Source organism: Hypomesus nipponensis, chromosome 13 (genome assembly GCF_054491055.1).
Source record: "Hypomesus nipponensis isolate SF chromosome 13, ASM5449105v1, whole genome shotgun sequence".
NCBI classification, from domain to species: domain Eukaryota; kingdom Metazoa; phylum Chordata; class Actinopteri; order Osmeriformes; family Osmeridae; genus Hypomesus; species Hypomesus nipponensis.
The window spans coordinates 6,404,301-6,425,333 of NC_140373.1; the positions used below are offsets into that span (position 1 = coordinate 6,404,301).

General features: G+C 46.8%; 1 protein-coding gene across 1 annotated transcript in view; it reads left to right on the plus strand.

The window, feature by feature from the left end:
- The window catches only part of ryr2a (ryanodine receptor 2a (cardiac)), a 91,156-nt gene that overhangs the window by 69,475 nt on the left and 648 nt on the right, over positions 1–21,033 (plus strand). Inside the window, 36 exon segments of the mRNA XM_084670451.1 lie at positions 9–249; positions 410–497; positions 1,170–1,277; positions 1,428–1,598; positions 1,816–1,875; positions 2,829–2,963; positions 3,202–3,314; positions 3,493–3,589; positions 4,103–4,209; positions 4,380–4,431; positions 4,607–4,657; positions 6,501–6,600; positions 7,030–7,109; positions 7,245–7,321; positions 7,496–7,569; positions 10,976–11,056; positions 11,243–11,331; positions 11,412–11,540; positions 12,240–12,344; positions 12,513–13,124; positions 13,265–13,483; positions 13,486–13,563; positions 13,668–13,874; positions 13,968–14,270; positions 14,708–14,784; positions 15,042–15,189; positions 15,311–15,397; positions 15,605–15,802; positions 15,954–16,084; positions 16,609–16,651; positions 17,037–17,170; positions 18,215–18,275; positions 18,367–18,513; positions 18,869–19,003; positions 20,506–20,662; positions 20,879–20,943. Of these exon segments, the coding sequence (XP_084526577.1) occupies positions 9–249; positions 410–497; positions 1,170–1,277; positions 1,428–1,598; positions 1,816–1,875; positions 2,829–2,963; positions 3,202–3,314; positions 3,493–3,589; positions 4,103–4,209; positions 4,380–4,431; positions 4,607–4,657; positions 6,501–6,600; positions 7,030–7,109; positions 7,245–7,321; positions 7,496–7,569; positions 10,976–11,056; positions 11,243–11,331; positions 11,412–11,540; positions 12,240–12,344; positions 12,513–13,124; positions 13,265–13,483; positions 13,486–13,563; positions 13,668–13,874; positions 13,968–14,270; positions 14,708–14,784; positions 15,042–15,189; positions 15,311–15,397; positions 15,605–15,802; positions 15,954–16,084; positions 16,609–16,651; positions 17,037–17,170; positions 18,215–18,275; positions 18,367–18,513; positions 18,869–19,003; positions 20,506–20,662; positions 20,879–20,943 (4,760 nt within the window).

The following is a 21,033-nucleotide window of genomic DNA, read 5'->3' on the forward strand; positions in this document are numbered from 1 at the left end:
CCCTCTAGTGTTCTCCCAGCCAATCATCAGCAAGGCCAATGCCCAGCTGTTGAAGACCCATTTTCTGCCTCTGATGGAGAAGCTAAAGAAGAAAGCTGCCACCGTCCTATTGGACGAGGAGCACATGAAGGCTGAGGGGCGGGGTGAGATGTCAGAGGCGGAGCTTCTGATCCTGGATGAGTTCACCATATTGATCAGAGACCTTTACGCCTTCTACCCTCTCCTGATACGATTCGTCGACTACAACAGGTACTGTATAGGGAACTACCACACAAATACATAGTATAAGTATACAGATAACTATCACACTGTCCTTTGCTAGTAGATAACTTTCACACTGTCCTTTGCCAGTAGATAAGTTCACTGGTGTGGTGGTTGGTGCTGATCATGTTGTTGATGTTTGTTTCAGAGCCAAGTGGCTGAAAGAGCCGAATGCTGAGGCAGAGGAGCTGTTCCGTATGGTGGCGGAGGTCTTCATCTTCTGGGCCAAGTCTCATGTAAGTCAGGCGGACAGGACACCTTCCGGTAGAGAGGACCAAGGAACTTCAGAGGAGACTGAGGCTCTGATAGAATACACCGGATGAAGGACCTGCAGTGCTCTGTCTGACATATCCGTTTCAAATGAAATCCTTGGCGGCCAGAGCTAGCTGACTGCGATGTATGTGATCCCCGCTTTGGTGTGGGCCTGTGCTCTGAAGCCAGTGATGACACTGTGCATCTCTCTCTCTCTCTCTCTCTCTCTCTCTCTCTCTCTCTTTACTTCCCCCGTCTCTCTCTCTCTCTCTCTCTCTCTCTCTCTCTCTCTCTCGCTCTCTCTCTCTCTCTCTCTCTCTCTCTCTCTCTCTCTCTCTCTCTCTCTCTCTCTCTCTCTCTCTCTCTCTCTCTCTCTCTCTCTCTCTCTCTCTCTCTCTCTCTCTCTCTCTCTCTCTCTCTCTCTCTCTCTCTCTCTCTCTCTCTCTCTCTCTCTCTCTCTCTCTCTCTCTCTCTCTCTCTCTCTCTCTCTCTCTCTCTCTCTCTCTCTCTCTCTCTCTCTCTCTCTCTCTCTCTCTCTCTCTCTCTCTCTCTCTCTCTCTCTCTCTCTCTCTCTCTCTCTCTCTCTCTCTGTATCTCTCTCTCTGTATCTCTCTTCCGGAGCTGAACCACTGAAATCTCTCATTCCTCCATCGCAGAACTTCAAACGGGAGGAGCAAAACTTTGTGGTGCAGAACGAGATCAACAACATGTCCTTCCTCATTACTGACACCAAGTCTAAGATGGCCAAGGTACGTGGCCTGATAGTGTAGTCTGCTTGATCAGGATTGAGGACAAGTTTGACTGTGTATAATGAAATTTGAGAACGTGTCATAACATGTTTTCCTGTGTGTGTGCATGTGTGCATGCATGCTTGTGTGCGTGCGTGTGTGTGTGTGCATATGTGTGTCGTACAGGGTGCTGTGTCAGACCAGGAGAGGAAAAAGATGAAGAGGAAGGGAGACCGCTACTCCATGCAGACCAGCCTGATCGTGGCCACACTCAAACGCTTGCTTCCTGTGGGCCTTAACATCTGTGCTCCGGGTGACCAGGAGCTGATCGCCCTCGCCAAGAACCGCTTCACTCAGGTGACCCCCTGCTGACACACTGAGCACGACTGAGCATGTCAGGAATCGCAGACAAAGGTCGATCAAACATATTTAAACATGTGATCTCCATATGTGGGCCAGCTTAAAAATGGCTTTAAATGACTGTCTGTTGATGTGTTCTGGCTCCTTGGTTGGAGGAGCTGAGGGGTGGGAGGTTCCTCTCCCAGCTGATTCTTCTTCTGATTGTTCCCCATAGAAAGACACAGAGGACGAGGTACGGGAGATCATCAGGAACAACCTGCATCTACAGGGCAAGGTGAGAACACACTCAGGTTTAGACCTCTATACCTCATAGACCAGGTGAAACCATCAGACTCATTCATACTCATTCATACTCATCCCCCCCACCTCTCACTGACAAACCTGCCTCAAACAAATGTTTCCTTTGTAGCTATTAGCCACTCTGTCAAATCAGATGGCAGTGGTCTAATGCTATAAATAGATACCCCCCCCCCCCAAAAAAAATAAACCCCATCACCAAGCATGTCCCTTTCATTAACCAGCATGTCCCCCACCCTCTTACTTTTTCTCCCACTCTTTCTTCTTTCTGTCTGGCCATCTGCATCCATCCATCCTGCATGTGCTCCTCTCCCCACCGCACCACCACCAGTACCGGGTGTTCCACTTCAAAAAGCTGGTCAAGAAGCTCATCATAGTGCTGAAGTGGATGAAGTCACGCCAGTTCAAACCCTCAGGCCCAGAGATGCCCGGTGGGCCCAAACGCATGCCTCCCCTCCGCAAACGCTCCGCCACCTTGGACACTACCCACCGTCTGCCCAGGGTGCCCCTGGTAGCCATTAAGAAGGCTGCGTCCGTGGACCATGCAAAGCATCATGGGCACCACGGACATGCCAAGCCTCCCGCCAGACCAGCGGACACCCAGGCCTCTGCTAAGCTTAGAGAGAGCCAGCTGGCAGGGCAGGGCCTGTTTGGGTGCACCACTGTGTTGGTGGGTACTGTCACCACTGTAAACAGTGGCTGTGTTCATAAATCCACTGATGTCATGTCAGTACTTAGGCTAAATGGCAAGTCCCTTCTTTGTGGTAGTTATAAATACATGACCGTTCTAGAGTTCTAAAATCTGATCATCTGTCGTGTTTTGGTGACTTAAGAGTTCTCGTCAATGTTTTGTGGATGTGTGTATGTGCCTACATCTCTCTGCTTGTGTGTGGTTGTTCTGTGTGTGGGGCTGTGTGTGTGTGACCACAGCTGGAGGATCCAGCGATCCGCTGGCAGATGGCCCTTTACAGGGACCTGCCCAACAGGAGCGAAGACACATCTGACCCAGAGAAGACTGTGGAGAGAGTTCTGGACATCGCACATGTCCTCTTCCATCTGGACCAGGTGGGTGTGTAGCAGAGGTGGTTCCAAACCAAGTGTTGTTGGAGAATAAGCGAGTAAGCGTGAGTGATCAGTGAATTTGCTTGGAATTTGAATATAAATTTGGCTCAGGAGTGGAAAATGGCAAGGCCAACCCTAAATCATTTAAAATAATGGTTGCTTAATTTTCCAACCTCAGAAAATACCTCAGTTGTATTTTTTTTGCCTTGAGCAGTTTGAGTTGGTTTGCCTCTCCCTGCAGGTGGAACATCCGCAGAGGAGCAAGAAGGCTGTGTGGCACAAACTGCTGTCCAAACAGAGGAAGAGAGCTGTGGTGGCCTGCTTCAGGATGGCCCCTCTCTATAACTTACCCAGGTACCACGCTCACATTCACAAACAGACAACAGGACACACAGGAGGGACACACACAAGAATACACACACGCATACAAAACATGCACACAGGCACAGCTGTACACACACTAAACACATGCACACACACAAAACAAACACCTCACATACTGACCCTCTCTCTCTCTCTCTCTCCCCCCCAGGCACCGGGCAGTGAACCTGTTCCTGCAGGGCTATGAGAAGTCATGGATAGAGGCTGAGGAGCACTACTTTGAAGATAAGCTCATAGAAGACTTAGCTGTGAGTTCCCACCCCGCCCTCACACAGCAAGAATACAGAGTTACGCAGGTAAAAAATGTCTGCGGTCAAGCAAGGTTCTTCAAAAAGGGCAGATTTGAAATCGGATCTGAAAAGGAAAATGCAAACTAGTGAGGAGCAGAACATTGAGGAGCCAAACCCCTGACAGATGTTGACATTTAGTTGAAGCAGTCTATTTCCCCCTGCATATAAACCATGTGTGAGTTGTGGGCCATCTCTTGGTATTCAAGGCACAGATGCACACAACTGCTGTTGCAATTAAGGCCTGAATTGGTGAGCTGAATTCAATTACAGTTTGTTGTGGATAAATGATTTTCTGCGGAAAGGGCAACAGGAGGGTCCATTGTTAGGCAAACACATGTCTGTGGATCCAGGCGAGACCCGGGAGAACTGCACGACATGACAGGAGAAAGACTGACCCCAAAACAACACTTCATTTGGATAGTATCGTCCTTTTTTAATACTTTGACATTGTGTGTGTATGTGTGTCTTCAGAAACCTGGTGAGGAGGAGCCACCAGAGGAAGAGGAAGGCTTGAAGAGGATCGACCCGCTGCACCAGCTCATCCAGCTGTTCAGCAGAACTGCCCTCACAGAGAAATGGTGGGTGCACAACCACACACACAGAGGGCAGTTAGAACTACACACACAACATAAATGGTGCGCATAAACACACATATAACAGTGGGTTTTCGAGTCCTGTAATGTTAGGACTGATGGCAGGACTGGTGCGCATCCTGTTTTCATTGGTTTTTTCTTTCTGTGTGTTGCAGTAAGCTGGAAGAAGACATCCTCTACATGGCCTATGCTGACATTATGGCGAAGGTACCAGCTGTCCGCATCAACCTATTTAACCAATCAGTTGGAGAGAACAGTATATTTTCCTTTATTAGTTTATACAATTGTGTCAGTTAGAAAGCAATAATATAGCATGACTTTTTACCTATTCTGGTTGGTTGATAGCTCTCTTGGGTCTCCCTTTGTCTATCCCTCAATCTAGAGTTGCCATGACGAAGAGGATGAAGATGGAGAGGAGGTGAAGAGTTTCGAAGTAGGTGTCCTCGTTCTCTCTCTTTACTTGCGGAACCACCATTTTACCTTAGTCCATCACTGGCACATTTTAAAGATGAACCAGTTCTTTTAAAATTTGGCTTGTTTTCTTTTTTTTGGTCATGGCTTAAAGCTTCCGATGAACAATGCAGTGCGATGAGATAGCATGACTTGAGTCTCCTTGACAATAATACAATTTCTCACCTCTCCAGAGTCTGGATGTGTTACTTGTTTCTGTGAAGGACACTTATACACCTTATTAATCACATTTCTGAATAGTAGCCTGAACTAACACCTCCTTATAAGTATTTATATTCATCCTCTTCTCAGATAACATTGTTCACTGTTCACACTTTTATCTGGTCGTGCTCTTGACCAGTGTTTTTCAACCGCCATTGTTCAAGTTAATTGAAGATGTATCTTATTAATAATGATTATGATCTAGGTCTTTAAGACTGATTTATCTTTGAAGATGGTGTTGGTTAGCTTCCACAGTCAGAGTCCCTTAATGGACCTGAGAATCACTAGTGTTCATTACACCCCTTTGTCAGCGGATATCCCAAACACTAAGGAGTCGTTATTAACAGGAAGTAAGTGGTATCCAGGTTTGGAGCAGATCATCTCATGCAATATTCTACATACATATTGATAAACATGCAGTAGTACACTGCAGCGACATATAGGTTCTTACACCACATACAGAAACAATGGAGTATATGTATAACATGTTGTCGGTTGATTGAGTGCAGGTCTACAAATAAGGCCGACACTCACCTGCATGGCTTTCGAGGAGCAAGTCTACTCAAGATGCACCCCATGCTTTACCTTCCTTCCTTTCCTATCCTTTCTTTCTTTTTCTTCTGCCTCCCATTCTTTTCTATCTATTTTCTGGTTTGTTGACAGTAGCAGACGTCCTCACTGCAAGGTGAAATGATGACATTTTGTTTCCGCAGCGTGATATTATCAAAGGTTTAAGCAACAAAATTGCCAACAAGGAGGAGAAGTCTCTGGTAAACGAAGCTCAAAGTGTCTGTGGGTCGCATCCGATTTCCTTTTTTAATGTTTTGGTGTTTCTTTCTTTGAGCGGTTCCCTCATCCGTTCAATTCCTTCATCACGTCTTTCTCTCCCCCTGGGTTTTCTTTCACACCCGTAACGATGTGAAAAAAAACGAGCTACAGGTGCGGCCATCCTTTTCCTTTCTCTGGGCTCTTCCATCTCTTCCTTGTGTTTCTTCTTCATAGCTCAGATGGAAAGCGGGAAGCAGCAAAGCCGGGCGCCACAGCGCCCCCCTGCTGCTGGCTGTCAGTTGTGCCTGTGTTGCTGATGTCGCGTGTTCACTGCTGGCGGCTGTAGTTGTAGCTGTGTTTGAGTGGGAGGCCTGGGGGACATGACGCTGACCCTCTCTGAACCCTGTCTCATGTCCCCTGGCGCTCAGCTTACTTCACACTAACCTCACTGTTATTAATACACACAGTCACACACTGTCACCCCCACACTTTCACATCCACACACCAACACACGCACAAACACTCTCACACAGGGATCACCTACTCTCATAGAGCCATCAGGACTCCAGGGTATACCCTGATACATACATATAACATAGTCTGCCTAGTCATCTAGAATCTCAGCATTGGAAGTTATATAAGGCAACTACTCCCTTTCATAGAAAGTACCAGTTGTAACAACCTTAAAACAGACTCTTTCCTGAGACCCATGGACCCATAGACCCACATACCCAGTCTGGCATTCGAGTCCTTCCTAGCCCTATGAGAGCCTGGTGTTCCCAGCTGTAGGAGGTTCGGCTGCAGCCTCTCACGTCTGCACCCTCCCCGGTCTGCAGGAGAAGGAGATGGAGAAGCAGAAGCTGCTTTACCAGCAGGCCCGGCTGCATGACCGCGGGGCTGCAGAGATGGTGCTGCAGACCATCAGCGCCAGCAAAGGTAGGATCAGGATGACCACTACACTCACTCGCTCACTCACTCACTCGCTGAATGAAGGTGACTTTTTTGGGTTCACAAGCAAATGTAGGTAAGTCGTATGTGGAATACAATAGAACAGGTCCCAGCGAACATCTACTGTATATACCTGTTGTTGGTCTTGAAGAAAGATCATATGGGCAGGGCTCGCAACTAACCTTTTTCTTCACTGTCCCAGTACCGTCCCGAAGTAAAAAACATTTCTAAAGGTTTGAAAAATGTTTTACAAAAAAATAAAAGTAAAAAAAACGCTGTTAATTTTGAGCCCTGGTCATTGTCTACAGTGCAGCTTCTCCAAGAGGCCTTTTGTGAGCCTCTTGGCTCTAGTGGGCCAGTTGTGGGCTTGTCCTCTGCTCATGTCTGTCTGTCTGTCTGTCTGTCTGTCTGCTCCAGGTGAAATGGGCCCCATGGTGGCTTCCACCCTGAAGCTGGGCATAGCTGTCCTCAATGGAGGAAACTCCACTGTCCAACAGGTACTTTTCTTACATGACGGCCACGGTCTTCTCTACTAAGAAATAAGGCTCTGATTGCATATTATACATATGATGAGTGATGTGATTTCTGTTTTCTGATTTCACAATGTTTACATGTGTAATTTCTGCCGATAGAAAATGTTGGACTATCTGAAAGACAAGAAGGATGTTGGCTTCTTCCAGGGTCTGGCAGGTCTGATGCAGTCATGCAGGTACTGGCCTCAGTCCACCGTTTTGTCCTCAAGCTCTTCTTCTCCTTCTCTCCCTGTGAACACCTCCCATCCTCTAGCACTTCTCTCCCTGTGAACACCTCCATCATCCTCTAGATTGGGCTGTGCCAGTGTGTTGATGTGCTGTTTTGACTGGCCTCTCTGTCTCTCTTCCAGTGTTCTGGACCTGAATGCGTTTGAGAGACAGAACAAGGCTGAAGGACTGGGCATGGTGACAGAAGAGGGATCAGGTACGCTTCACTGAGTTGCCTGTCTCTTCCGATCACTCCACTGAGTGCAGAATCGCTATCTGCCTTCTTACTCAAGAAGGCTAGTTGTTTCACAGACAGATGTTCCTGTGCAAACATTGTGAGAGTCTGAGTCTAAGGAAAGTCTGAGAACTTGGCATACTGTAGGAATGTGTCAGGAACAATCAATGTATTGCAGAATAGTCAATTTAACAGCATTCAAAAAGTAAATGACTCGTAAGTCCTTAACGTATAGCTCTGTCCGTTCATTGTGATCTTTCTGTTTATGTCATTGCATCGGTTGAACACGAGTTCAGCTGGATTACTCATTCAAGTGGAAATACAATGGTCACTTGGTTCTGTGTTGTCTACATTCATGATCAGTTATGATTTCCTAACATACAACTCAGATGTGTCCATGTGCCTATGATTTAATTACTACCCCTCTTTCTATGTCTATGAGTGTTACAACTAAATATTTAGTTGTGTTGTCCAAATCCTCACATTTTTCAAATGAATCAAAGTTATCCAACACAATCAGAGATAACTGTCCAGATAAAGGGACATCCCAATAATGGGAATTGGACAGTGAAGGGAAATAGACTTGTGTTTTCATGAACTGAATGTTTTCTCCAGGGGTACTTTGACAAAAAAGGTTTTTTCACACATACTCATGACAAAAAGTATACGCAAAGGAAACATGGAAAAATCCACAGAAACACAAATGTATTCAAATTGAACTTTGCTGTGCTTAATGTCCCTGATTTATAAGGATTTATTTTCTCAGCAAGTCATACATTCATTTGAAACACATATGTTCATTCATTGATTATATTCTAGTAGTTTTTAATCTCCTCATTCATTCTGTCTTAACTGATATTCAAACTGCAGAGATTTATATTTTTTCATATTTTTTTCTGAACTTTTTTGTCAACAATACCCTCTGATAGATTCTTTACAACTCCTGCTACGTTTATTAAACTTTTTCTGCACCCTTATCTAACTGGTAGTAATATATTTTGGGGTGAAAACTTCAACTTTGGTATAACAAACATACTGAAACTCTTCTGGAATCTGTTTGACTTCTGGCTGTTCTTTTTTCTTTCTTTCCTTTTCTTTCCTTTCCTTTCCTTTTTTCTTTTGGGTTTTCTGTACTGTCTTCCCCTCCTCAGTCATCACTCATGAACGTGGTAATTATGACTCCTGGCATTTTTCTGTCATGATTGGCCAATCGGTCAGTCTCGGTCCGTTAGTTCTGTGTCAGTTCTGTTCAGCTCCTGAGTCACCTCCCCACTACCAAACCCAGCCCCTTTTTTCACTGTATAGCTGCTACTCTGTCTCAATGTACCTTAGCATGAAGCTAACTACCCGTCCTGTAGTTGGTTCTGTATCTGTCCTCTACTACCTGTAGCTACCACCGAAGAGCCCCACAGCTAGCTGTCTGTTAGCCATGGAGCCCCCGCTGCTACTACTAATCCCTAACCCTCTCAGGATTTGCACAGTATCTGGCACATCTACATAAATGTTAGCTAGTGCTAGCTGCTAGTTGTGAGCTGGACTGAAGTGGTGGCCTCTGCTATTGAACTATAGTTGGCTGGTTGGTGTTGGTGTTGTCGACATGGAGATTGTGTTGTTGTTGGTGGTGTACAGTTCTGTACTCTTCTCTCTGTTAGTCTAGTGTCTGACTGTGGTGCATTTTGGACTTGGTGGCTTCCTTACTGTTTCTATGGCTGTGCTGATCTGTGCTAGCGGAGGGCTACTGGCCCAGAGGCCGCTATGTTCCCCACTTCCCCACCCTCCTCTCAACTGGCCCAGCAGTTGACTGTGTTCTGTGGTGTATCGGTGTGGCCTTACTTAGCCTATGTTGTTGTTGTGTTGTGTTCTTAAGTTATTTTTTTTTCTGTTTGTGAAAAAAGTCACCATTTTGTTTTGTTGTGGTCGTTCAAACTGAGTCTGATTTACTCTCTCAACTGTCTTAATGAGTTCATGATAGACCAGATGAAGCCTACGTTTACAGGCCTCAAAGCCATGAATTTAAGATTACTTGCTTATGGTATATCAACAAAATATCAAATTACTGTAACAATTAATGACAAAAATAACAACTTATGAGAAGTATATTCAACAATTACAGTGCCTAAAATACATGAAAGGTGTATTATATCCAAAGGAAATGTGCAGCCAGTACTTATTTACTCAATTTAAACTTCAGATCTGGTTTATCATTGTGTTATAAATGAGCTTGAAAGTGCCCTGTCACATCCTGACAAAAAAGCCCAGAGAAAAATAGAAACAAACTGATTGTAAAGATTATGTTGTAACATTGATTGTAGTACTATAGAATAACCTATAATCCACAAGCAGTCCATGATGTAGTTCATGATGATATTCTGTTACTCTGACCTGGGTACTTTCAGGCCTGTTCTAGGCTTATCAATGTTCCTTTATTTCTCTTTCTCTTTCTCACTCTCTCTCTCTCTCTCTCTCTCTCTCTCTCTCTCTCTCTCTCTCTCTCTCTCTCTCTCTCTCTCTCTCTCTCTCTCTCTCTCTCTCTCTCTCTCTCTCTCTCTTTCTTTCTTTCTTTCTTTCTTTCTCTCTCTCTCTCTCTCTCTCTCTCTCTCTCTCTCTCTCTATCTCTCTCTCTCTCTCTCTCTCTCTCTCTCTCTCTCTCTCTCTCTCTCTCTCTCTCTCTCTCTCTCTCTTTCTCTCATACACCAGTCCAAGTCCAGTCAAGCCATTTCTTCAGACTGTACAGTGTACACCAGATACCACATTCTCCTGCCGTTGTCCTTCCATCCGGTCAACTGTACCCATTACCATCAGCCTACGTGGTTATTAGCAGCATTTTATTAGCAGTCCTCAGTCTGTATAACTCCTCCCAGCCTTTGCTAAATATCTCTGCCTTATTGTCCAGGCCAGTTATAGACAAATAAATTGTAGAGGCTAATCAATGATGCGGTTTCCATTGACATGATTTGGAGATAATGTTAAAAATGCTGCTGGTTTTAACCACTTCACTCCAGTCCACATTCATGTGTATATCCCCCATGCTCTGTACCCATACTGTAGACATCCCAGAGTGTGTGTTCTGTTGGAGCGACAGGTGTGTCAGGAGTACTGTACCTCTGATGTGCTGAGGAGACACAAGCCCAGCACAGCTTATGGTCTCTAATGATGTCTCTCCCTGGGTGTGTGTGTGTGTTGCTGTGTGTTGCTCTTTATTTTGTCTGTGTGAGGGTACGTGTGTATGTGTGTTTGTCTGTCGGTGTCTTAACCTGTTAACTTGTGTGCTTACTTTGTGTGTGCACATTTGTGTGTGTATGTGTGTATGAATGTGTGTGTGTGTGTGCGTGTGTGTGCATGCATCTGTGTGTGTGTTTGTGTGTGTATGTGGCCTTTTCCATTGTAGGAGAGAAGGTGATGCAGGATGATGAGTTCACTTGCGATTTGTTCCGCTTCCTCCAGCTCCTATGTGAAGGACATAATTCAGGTACAAAACGTTGTCACACACAGGTCCATCACAGACATCTGTTAGCAACAAGTGTTTCAACAACTTGTTGGTGCTATTTTTGAGTTAGAAGTCCTGCTATGCTATCCATCTTTTTTAAAATCTACTGGCCCAGATACAGGATGATAGAAAACAATATAGAAATGATACTACTGTATAATGTTCCAGACTTCCAGAACTACCTGAGGACTCAGACAGGAAACAACACCACAGTCAACATCATCATCTCTACTGTGGATTACTTGCTCAGGGTCCAGGTGAGAACACACACACACATGTGCACCAGAACAAAACAAATGGATGTATTCAAGTATTGATGAATGTCTCTCTCCTGCAGGAGTCGATCAGTGATTTCTATTGGTACTATTCTGGGAAGGATGTCATTGACGAGCAAGGGCAGCGTAACTTTTCCAAGGCGATCAATGTGGCGAAGCAAGTCTTCAATACCCTGACTGAGTACATCCAGGTATGTGTTCATATTGGATTTCAGGAACCTTCCAGAAACTGTTCTTTACAAGGCTGTTGACAGACACGTACCACTGGCCATAATGGGATCAGCTCAGAAAAAGGATAAAAGGAACACATATACCTTAATGAATGTTGAAGTGATTAAGACTCTAATTTAATTAAATGATGCCTGGATAGATTGACAATTGATGTGAATAATCTAGAAATTAAATTAATAAAATGGTGTTGATTATATGGCAACGGAAGCATCAAATTGCATAATGAAAACGAATTATATCAATTCACCGTCCACTTTGATCTAATCAACTCACCATTTGTCGGTTGCACATGCACCAACACTCAACCCAATAATGCAAACACATTTTTCTGTCCTCTAGTAACCCTATGAATCAGTCAACACTCAAACTTCTGTTATGATTTTTTTGGCAACTGAGATGTTTGGCAAAGAGTAGTATTCAGTAATATTTAGCCACTGCCAGATTGGTTTGTGCTTCTCAACTGCTTAGTCCTGCTAGTCCATCTCACAGTATTAATTTCTACTTGAGTATTCCTGTTTTCAAAGTTTATTGACACTAATCCAGAACATGCTCATATATGCTATTACAATATGTATATGTTGTCCTTCCCCATCGATCTATCTGTAAGTAGATTTAAAATGTTGCATTTTTAAGAGTATTTTGCTATGTTGTCGTTTCAGGGCCCGTGTACAGGGAACCAACAAAGTCTTGCTCACAGCAGACTGTGGGACGCAGTCGTTGGTTTCCTCCATGTCTTCGCTCACATGCAGATGAAGCTGTCCCAGGTGAGCAGCAGGAACATCTGTCAAGCCTCCATCAGTCTTCCTGTCAGCCAGTCAGCTTTTGGCTACCATACACGTGCTGTAAACTGTATGCTACATACTTAATCAGGACCCATATGGGCTCAAACACAGAGTTCAGGTTGTGGGTGATGTAGCTGTCATGTTTCCCAGGACTCCAGTCAGATAGAGCTGCTGAAGGAACTGATGGATCTTCAGAAGGACATGGTGGTGATGCTGCTGTCCATGCTGGAAGGGAACGTGGTCAACGGCACCATCGGGAAGCAGATGGTGGACATGCTGGTGGAGTCCTCCAACAACGTGGAGATGATCCTCAAGTTCTTTGACATGTTCCTCAAGCTGAAAGACCTCACCTCCTCCGATGCCTTCAAGGAGTACGACCCCGACGGCAAGGGGGTGATCTCCAAGAGGGACTTCCACAAGGCCATGGAGAGCCACAAGCACTACACCCAATCTGAGACCGAGTTCCTGCTCTCCTGCGCCGAGCCCGACGAAAACGAGCTCCTGGACTACGAGGAGTTTGTGGAGCGTTTCCACGAGCCCGCCAAGGACATCGGCTTCAACGTGGCCGTCCTTCTGACCAACCTGTCGGAGCACATGCCCCACGACACGCGCCTGCAGACTTTCCTGGAGCTGGCAGAGTCTGTACTCAACTACTTCCAGCCATACCTGGGGCGCATCGAGATCATGGGCAGTGCCAAGCGCATCGAGAGGGTCTACTTTGAGATCTCGGAGTCCAGCAGGACCCAGTGGGAGAAGCCCCAGGTTTGTGGGCTAAACAGTGTAGATATTTAATTATTCTTATACTTATTTGACTCTGGCTTATTTAATCATGTAATATATTCAAAAAACATTTTCAAATATCCAGTAAACAGAAAATCGTAAATGTAAAATGTCTTCTTCAGGTGAAAGAGTCCAAGAGACAGTTCATCTTTGACGTCGTAAACGAGGGAGGTGAGAAGGAGAAGATGGAGCTCTTTGTGAACTTCTGTGAGGACACCATCTTCGAGATGCAGTTGGCGGCTCAGATGTCGGACGCAGGCGAGCGCTCAGCCAGTAAGGAGGAGAACGAGAAGGAGAAACCAGAAGAGGAGAACCCAGAGATGGGCTTCTTCTCTGTTACCACGGTGAGGACGGCGCTCATGGCCCTCCGATACAACATCATGCTTCTCATGAAGGTACGAGCTATTCATTATCTTCTGTGGTATCTCCGATGCCCCCAAATGTCACCCAAATATTGAATATTTGCTTATATATGTATAGCTCAAGTTCACTTACCAAGACTGAATGTGACATCAATCCTTTCAGGTACTCTCTATGAAGAGCCTGAAGAAGCAGGTGAAGAGGATGAAGAAGATGACAGTGAAGGACATGGTGACCACGCTCGTGGGTTTCTACTGGAGCTTGCTGCTGGGCTTGCTCCACTGTGCCTTCTCTGTGGCCCGAGGGTTCTTCAGGATCGTACACAACACCTTCCTGGGAGGGAGCCTAGTAGAAGGGGCCAAAACCATCAAGGTACTCAACGTAAAGGTCCATTGGATTTGTTTTGTCGTGTGGTAGCTCGGTGGCAGCAAGGCAGGTTTTTACAAACATACCTCATCTTCTCAGGTGTCGGAACTCCTGGCCAACATGCCGGACCCCACCCAGGACGATGTAAGGGGAGAGGGGGAGGAGGAGGTTGGAGAGAGACGGCCAATGGACCGGGCCTCCGCTGAGAAGGACCTGGCTGATCTGGCGGTGAACACAGACGAGACAGAGCTACTCTCTGACATCTTTGGTCTGGACCTGAGGAGGGAGGGGGGGCAGTATAAGATCACCCCCCACAACCCCAACGCCAGCCTGACGGATCTGCTCAACTCCCCTGTGCCCCCTGTCCCCGCCCCCTCCCCTGAGCTGAGGAGGAGACACACGGTAATGGCAGGATGTTGTTGTTGTTGTTGTTGTTGTTGAAAATGATTTATATTTCTAGCCTTACGGATAAAGTCATTCATAAGATACTGAGTACAACTGGCATACAGAGACCATCATTTGAAATGATTACTCCCCATCTCTCTCTCTCTCACTCACGGTCTTTCTTTCCTCCAAATGTCTTTCTCTCACTCTCTCTTATTCTTTCTTTCTCTCCATTCTGTATGTATACACATTAAATATAAAAAAGACCTATATATTGCCACAGTATTTCTTGTTCTCTCCTTTCCCCCATCCTCCCTCCTTCCTGGTCCATTGCCCTCCCAGCAGGCAGAGACATAATGGGCCTCAAAGTGCTTATGAGCCATCACCATCATCACCTCACATTATGGTGATGTAGAGCTTTGCCAGTTTAATGTCTGCCCCCTCTCCTGTCACAGGCCAAGACCCAATCCTCCTCCTCCGAGGAAGACAAAGTGGGCGCAGAGGAGAGCAAATGTGAGCCAGAGAAAGCAGAGTAGGTGGAATATCCTGTCTGTCTCCTAAAAGCAGAGTCATTTGCAGTTTTTACAGTGCAACCCAATGGATCTGCTTGTTGTCAATTGTGTCATATTAGTCATTCATGTAATACTGCTGACATTACACCCAATGCTAACTAATATTATTATTCTGTTTAGTTTCTTTTGAAATCTTGATTTACACCAGCACTCATAAGTCAACATAGTCAATTTGTTAATGCACCACTTAGTTTTGCCCCTCTGTGCCTCCTCCCAGGGGCGAGGATGGAGAGAAGCAGGAGAAACAGAAGGAAGAGAAGCCCAAGCACAAGGTCCGGCAGCACCACACATCCAAATCAGATGAACCTGACCTTCAGGAGTCTGCCTTCTGGAAAAAGATTATCGCCTACCAAAGGAAACTGCTGGTACATTAGACACAAACACACGCACATACACACACACACACACACACACACACACACACACACACACACACACTGACACACACTCACTGTCTTAATTATGCTGCTTGTCCATTTCCCATAGAACTATTTTGCAAGGAACTTCTACAACATGAGAATGCTGGCTCTGTTTGTTGCCTTTGCCATCAACTTCATCCTCCTCTTTTACAAGGTATCAAACTTGATCATAGTATCCTTCCATTTGAAGTCATTGAACAAATAATGTCAGTATATCTCAGTATAATTTCAGTATCTTTCTTTGTTTTGTGAGCACGCCTGGATAGATAGACGTCTCGCAATAATAAATAATATTAAAAAAGAACGGGTGAAAACTCTCCCCCAGGTCTCCACATCCTCAGCAGTGGTGGAGGAGAGGGAGGTGGTGTACACCAGCAGCCAATCAGATCCCAGCGTCCAGTGGGACACCCTCACGGAAGGTGGGGAGCCCCAGAGGCCAGCGACGGTCCACTTTGTACTGGAGGAGAGCAGCGGCTACATGGAGCCCACCCTGCGCATTCTGGCCATCCTGCACACCGTCATCTCCTTCTTCTGCATCATCGGCTACTACTGTCTGAAGGTAGGCTTTCCGCTAGTTCTGCCTCGCCGGTACACGCTGCCCTCCTGAAGAGAGTGTCAGAAGAGTGGGTGTGCCCGTGGGGGGTTAATGGTATCGTCATTCTGTCCCTGTCGACGGTTGCCTCTGCCTCTCACACTTCTCTGCCGTTCAGGTCCCGCTGGTGATCTTCAAGCGTGAGAAGGAGGTGGCCAGGAAGTTGGAGTTTGACGGCCTATACATCACAGAGCAGCCTTCTGAGGACGACATTAAGGGCCAGTGGGACCGCCTGGTCATCAACACTCAGTGAGTCTGTCCCACCATGTGGTCCATGTATGGAAGGGCCAGACTAACCAGCGATGACATGCTCATCCCAGCCTGTGTGCGTGCGTGTGTCTGTGTTTTCCGGTCTATTCTAAGCTGTGACCCGTGGACAGAGCTGCTATAAGCCAGAGCTGAAATTCGGAGAGACTGAAAGGCCTCTCGGAGTATCCATTACAGCTGAGTTCATTAACAATCATTAGCCAGCTATTCGCCATGGCTCTTCTGTAGTAATGACTGCCACAGTAAGGTCACACAGGCTGCAGGCTGGTTTAATGGGCCCCTAGCTAAATGTCAAAGCTAACAGCAATGCCGACCTCAGCGCCTCAGACCCACCAATCAGAACTTGCTTTGACCTGATTATTGCTCTATGCAGATGAATGTCACATTGAAGACAATTACACTTGTATGTAAACATCCGGCTGCAGTATAACCATAACATGTGATAGCGTGTTCAATAACTTCCTACTGAGAATTCTCATGAAGTTTTTTTTTTGTGTGTTTTTCAGATCTTTTCCAAATAATTACTGGGATAAGTTTGTGAAAAGGAAGGTGAGTGGACCTAGACGAAGACAAAGTGTGTTTTCCATGCTTTTGTGTTTCTCCTGTGCAGGGTTATGAATGTGGAGGCTAATTGAGAGTCGGCCATGTGTGTCTTATTGATTACTCACATAAGTACTGTAATTGACATTTTTCCATGAAGTTATGATAATTCATCATCTGGGATTCATTTTATGTAATTTACATGGAACACCATAAACATATTGCAGGTCATCCTGGGGTAAGGCAAGTTGTGCAGTGTAACCTAGAATGCACCCAAATCTAAATCTCGTTCGACATATTTGGGCACACATTTTGTGGTTTTGGTCAGTGGAGGACTCTAGGAAGCATGTGTACCTGATGTGTCTGTGCCCCCCCCCCGCCCCCCCCCCCTCAGGTGATGGATAAGTACGGAGAGTTCTACGGCCATGACCGCATCAGTGAGCTGCTGGGGATGGACAAGGCTGCCCTGGACTTCAGCGTCGCCCACGAGAAGAGGAAGCCCAAGAAAGACAGCTCGCTAGCTGCTGTGTAAGTCTGCGGGGGAGAAGAGGACAGGGGAGCGGAGCAGAGGAGGGGAGCGGAGGAGGGGAGCGGAGGAGGGGAGCGGAGGAGGGGAGCGGAGGAGGGGAGCGGAGGAGGGGAGGGGAGGAGGGGAGGGGAGCGGAGGAGGGGAGCGGAGGAGGGGAGCGGAGGAGGGGAGCGGAGGAGGGGAGGGGAGGAGGGGAGGGGAGCGGAGGAGGGGAGCGGAGGAGGGGAGCGGAGGAGGGGAGCGGAGGAGGGGAGCGGAGGAGGGGAGGGGAGGAGGGGAGGGGAGCGGAGGAGGGGAGCGGAGGAGGGGAGCGGAGGAGGGGAGCGGAGGAGGGGAGGGGAGGAGGGGAGGGGAGCGGAGGAGGGGAGCGGAGGAGGGGAGCGGAGGAGGGGAGCGGAGGAGGGGAGCGGAGGAGGGGAGCAGAGGAGGGGAGCAGAGGAGGGGAGGGGAGCAGAGGAGGGGAGAATATGAGAATACAAGAGAAAAGGGGGGAGAGAAGGAGAAGGACAGAAGCAAACCGGAAAGGGGAGGAAAGGTCAAGAGAGGACAGGAGGGGAGAAGAGTTAGAGCCGTGCCAGACTACAACAGAGGAGAGGGTGTTTGCAGCCATGTGAATCTTTGTGTAAGAAAAGAGCTTTCCTTATTCCAGGGCTGAATAAGGAAAGAGTGAGTGGGTGGGTGGTGGGTGGGTGGAGGAAGGCTGTCTTGTGTCACTGCCAATAGGACCCCTTCTCAGCCCACTCACATCACTAATTGAAGCTCAAAGAGAGGAACACTTTCTGTATTACCATAGAGGAAAAGAACAAAATTGTGAAAGTCTTAAACGAGAAGAAAGTTTAAGGTTCAGGATCTAGAAGTAGAGGGAGAGTTGTTTTGACAGAGATCTTCTGTTGCCCTTTACATTTCTCTGTCTGAAGATGGCAGTAATGACCAATTATAGTTTAATGTGTGACTTCCAGCGTTGATGGCAGAAGCCACAGTAGCAGAAAATGTTTAACTTAAAAAAAAGCCCCCTCTTTTCCCTCTCCTCTGACCAATCCTAGGCTTAACTCCATTGATGTGAAGTACCAAATCTGGAAACTCGGAGTGGTCTTCACTGATAATGTAAGTACAGTATAGCTTATATGTATACCTTATTAAACATCAGTAAACATTCAGATAAAACATGACCCTAACTGTGTGTGTGTGTGCGCAGTCCTTCTTGTACCTTGCCTGGTACATGACCATGTCCATCCTGGGTCACTACAACAACTTCTTCTTTGCTGCCCACCTGCTTGACATCGCCATGGGCTTCAAGACGCTACGCACAATCCTCTCCTCTGTCACACACAACGGCAAACAGGTCAAACAAACATTCTTAAGAGGGCAGACTGTTTTAACACTTGTATACAACTTACTGACTCATCATTTCTCTCTCACTTTTTAGATATATGCTTACCTATGTGTTACACATTTTACTCTCTCTCTCTCTCTCTCTCTCTCTCTCTCTCTCTCTCTCTCTCTCTCTCTCTCTCTCTCTCTCTCTCTCTGTCTCTGTCTCTGTGTCTGTCTCTCTCTCTCTCTCTCTCTCTCTCTCTCTCTCTCTCTCTCTCTCTCTCTCTCTCTCTCTCTCTGTCTCTGTCTCTCTCTCTCTCTCTCTCTGTCTCTGTGTCTGTCTCTCTCTCTCTCTCTCTCTCTCTCTCCCCCCCCCCCTCCAGTTGGTGTTGACCGTAGGCCTTCTAGCTGTGGTTGTGTACCTCTACACGGTGGTAGCGTTCAATTTCTTCCGTAAATTCTACAACAAGAGTGAAGACGGAGAGTCTCCCGACATGAAGTGTGACGACATGCTGACAGTGAGTGTCCTCCGTCCACACCAGGGACAGGCTTTAGACTCTCGATGTCGGCTCTCTAGCATTCTCCTGTGGTTCCGGTGCTAGTTTGGAAACCCAGACTTTGAAGAGAGACCCCTCTGAAAGCAGCTGTGGTGTGTCAGAAACCCTCCTCTCTCTGTCACCCTGATTGCAGTGCAAATGGAGTCGGCTTGTTAAGAATGCGGCTCGTTAGAAAACCTCCTGCGCTAATTAATCACAGTCTCCGTCGTGTGCCGCTAATTACCCAGGATTCCCTGACACTCAGTGCCATCACAATTAGAGCCCTTTGATTGGCTTAGCGGGGTAATTACCCCCCTTCACTAATGGAGACCAAATAGAGGTCTGTGTGAAATGAGAATGAGACGTGCATTAACCTCCATTGTTTCCTGTTGTCTCTGGCCCAGTGTGTGGCCAGCCAGGGTTATTACACCAGGGTCTGGGAAGCTATGGCAGGCCCAGGGAGGGGATGTATCCAGCCCTTCTGCATGTAGGGTTAGGGGGGGATTGTTGAAGACATTTTCTCAACATCAGAATGATATACAGTAGCTATTGGTACCTGACCTTCTGTTATACAGGAAATCCAAATGAGGTTAAGAGACCTCTATTATAGAGAGACCTTTGGATTATAGGGACTTAAAAATGGGTTAGGTGAGAACAAGAGCATGCATGGGAGAAGAGAGAGAGACGAGGTAGAGTGAAGCAGAACCAAGGGATATGAGGAATCTAGATTTAAATGCCATCATTTTAACGGAGAGCTATATAAGGGTCCTGCAGCCTGTGCTTGTGTGTGTGTGTGTGCGTGCGTGTGTGTTCTCTACAGTGACAGACATACCAGGGGACAGTAGGATCACAGATCGCTGCCCTTGCCCCCCCTTCCCCTCCCCAAATCTAATCCCTCTTGAGTCAGCCATCCGTAACCTGCCCTCCACCGTCGCAGCTTCCTATTAAGGAGAGGCTGTCTTTGAACGAGGGACTATCCTCTTCCTCTTTCAGGGGGGGGTGGGGGCACAAAGGAAGGACTTAGATGGATGGGGGCCACTGGTCTGCCCACCCCCCCCTCCCCACACGGACGCCTTCACAGGGATAAGCCTCAACCTAAACCCCTCACAATGACACGCAAACACACACATACTCACACACTCACTGTGGAGCACACATACACCATGGGGAAGCTACGCTCTTTTATGGAAATGCAGGAGCTTCATACAGTTCAGACAAGAGAACTGCTAATATGCAGGATTTGAAATTGGTCTGTTTCCTGATGTCGGCCATGCATTAGTGAAACAGAAAGAGGAATTAAGAGAATGAAAGGTTTGACCCAGAGAGGGGAGAGCCCCGGGGTTTTGAGGCTAAATGTAATCTCTGGAGACCTTGTTTCTCCCTCTCAATCTTACTCTCCTTCCCTGCCTCTTTTTTGTCTCTCTGTCTCTCTCTCTGTTTCTTACTCTCACTTTCTGTCTCTATCTGTCTCTCTCTCTTTCCAGTGCTACATGTTCCATATGTATGTGGGCGTGCGTGCTGGCGGGGGAATCGGTGACCAAATCGAAGATCCGGCCGGCGACGAATACGAGATCTACCGGATCATCTTCGACATCACCTTCTTTTTCTTTGTCATTGTCATCCTCTTGGCCATCATCCAGGGTGAGGATGACCTCTCATGTCACCTTTGACCCCCGTAGGAACAAGGGTGTCAGAGAATGTCAATAGGCTCATAAAATATCTCCTATAAAGATACTGTCGTAAAATACCAACTTGAATTCCGGGGGTGGTCGGTGATATTCTGATCCTGAGCTGGGCTGTGGGGTTGGGGGCAGTTAGACATTCTGACCACCAGCCTTTGCTGTCTCCTCTGGTCAGGTCTGATCATCGACGCGTTCGGTGAGCTGAGAGATCAGCAGGAGCAGGTGAAGGAAGACATGGAGGTGAGGACACGCGGACACAGTGACACACTATGACATGGATGGTCCTGGGTGTGGTTGTCTAACAGCATCAGATACTCGTTGTGTTTGTCA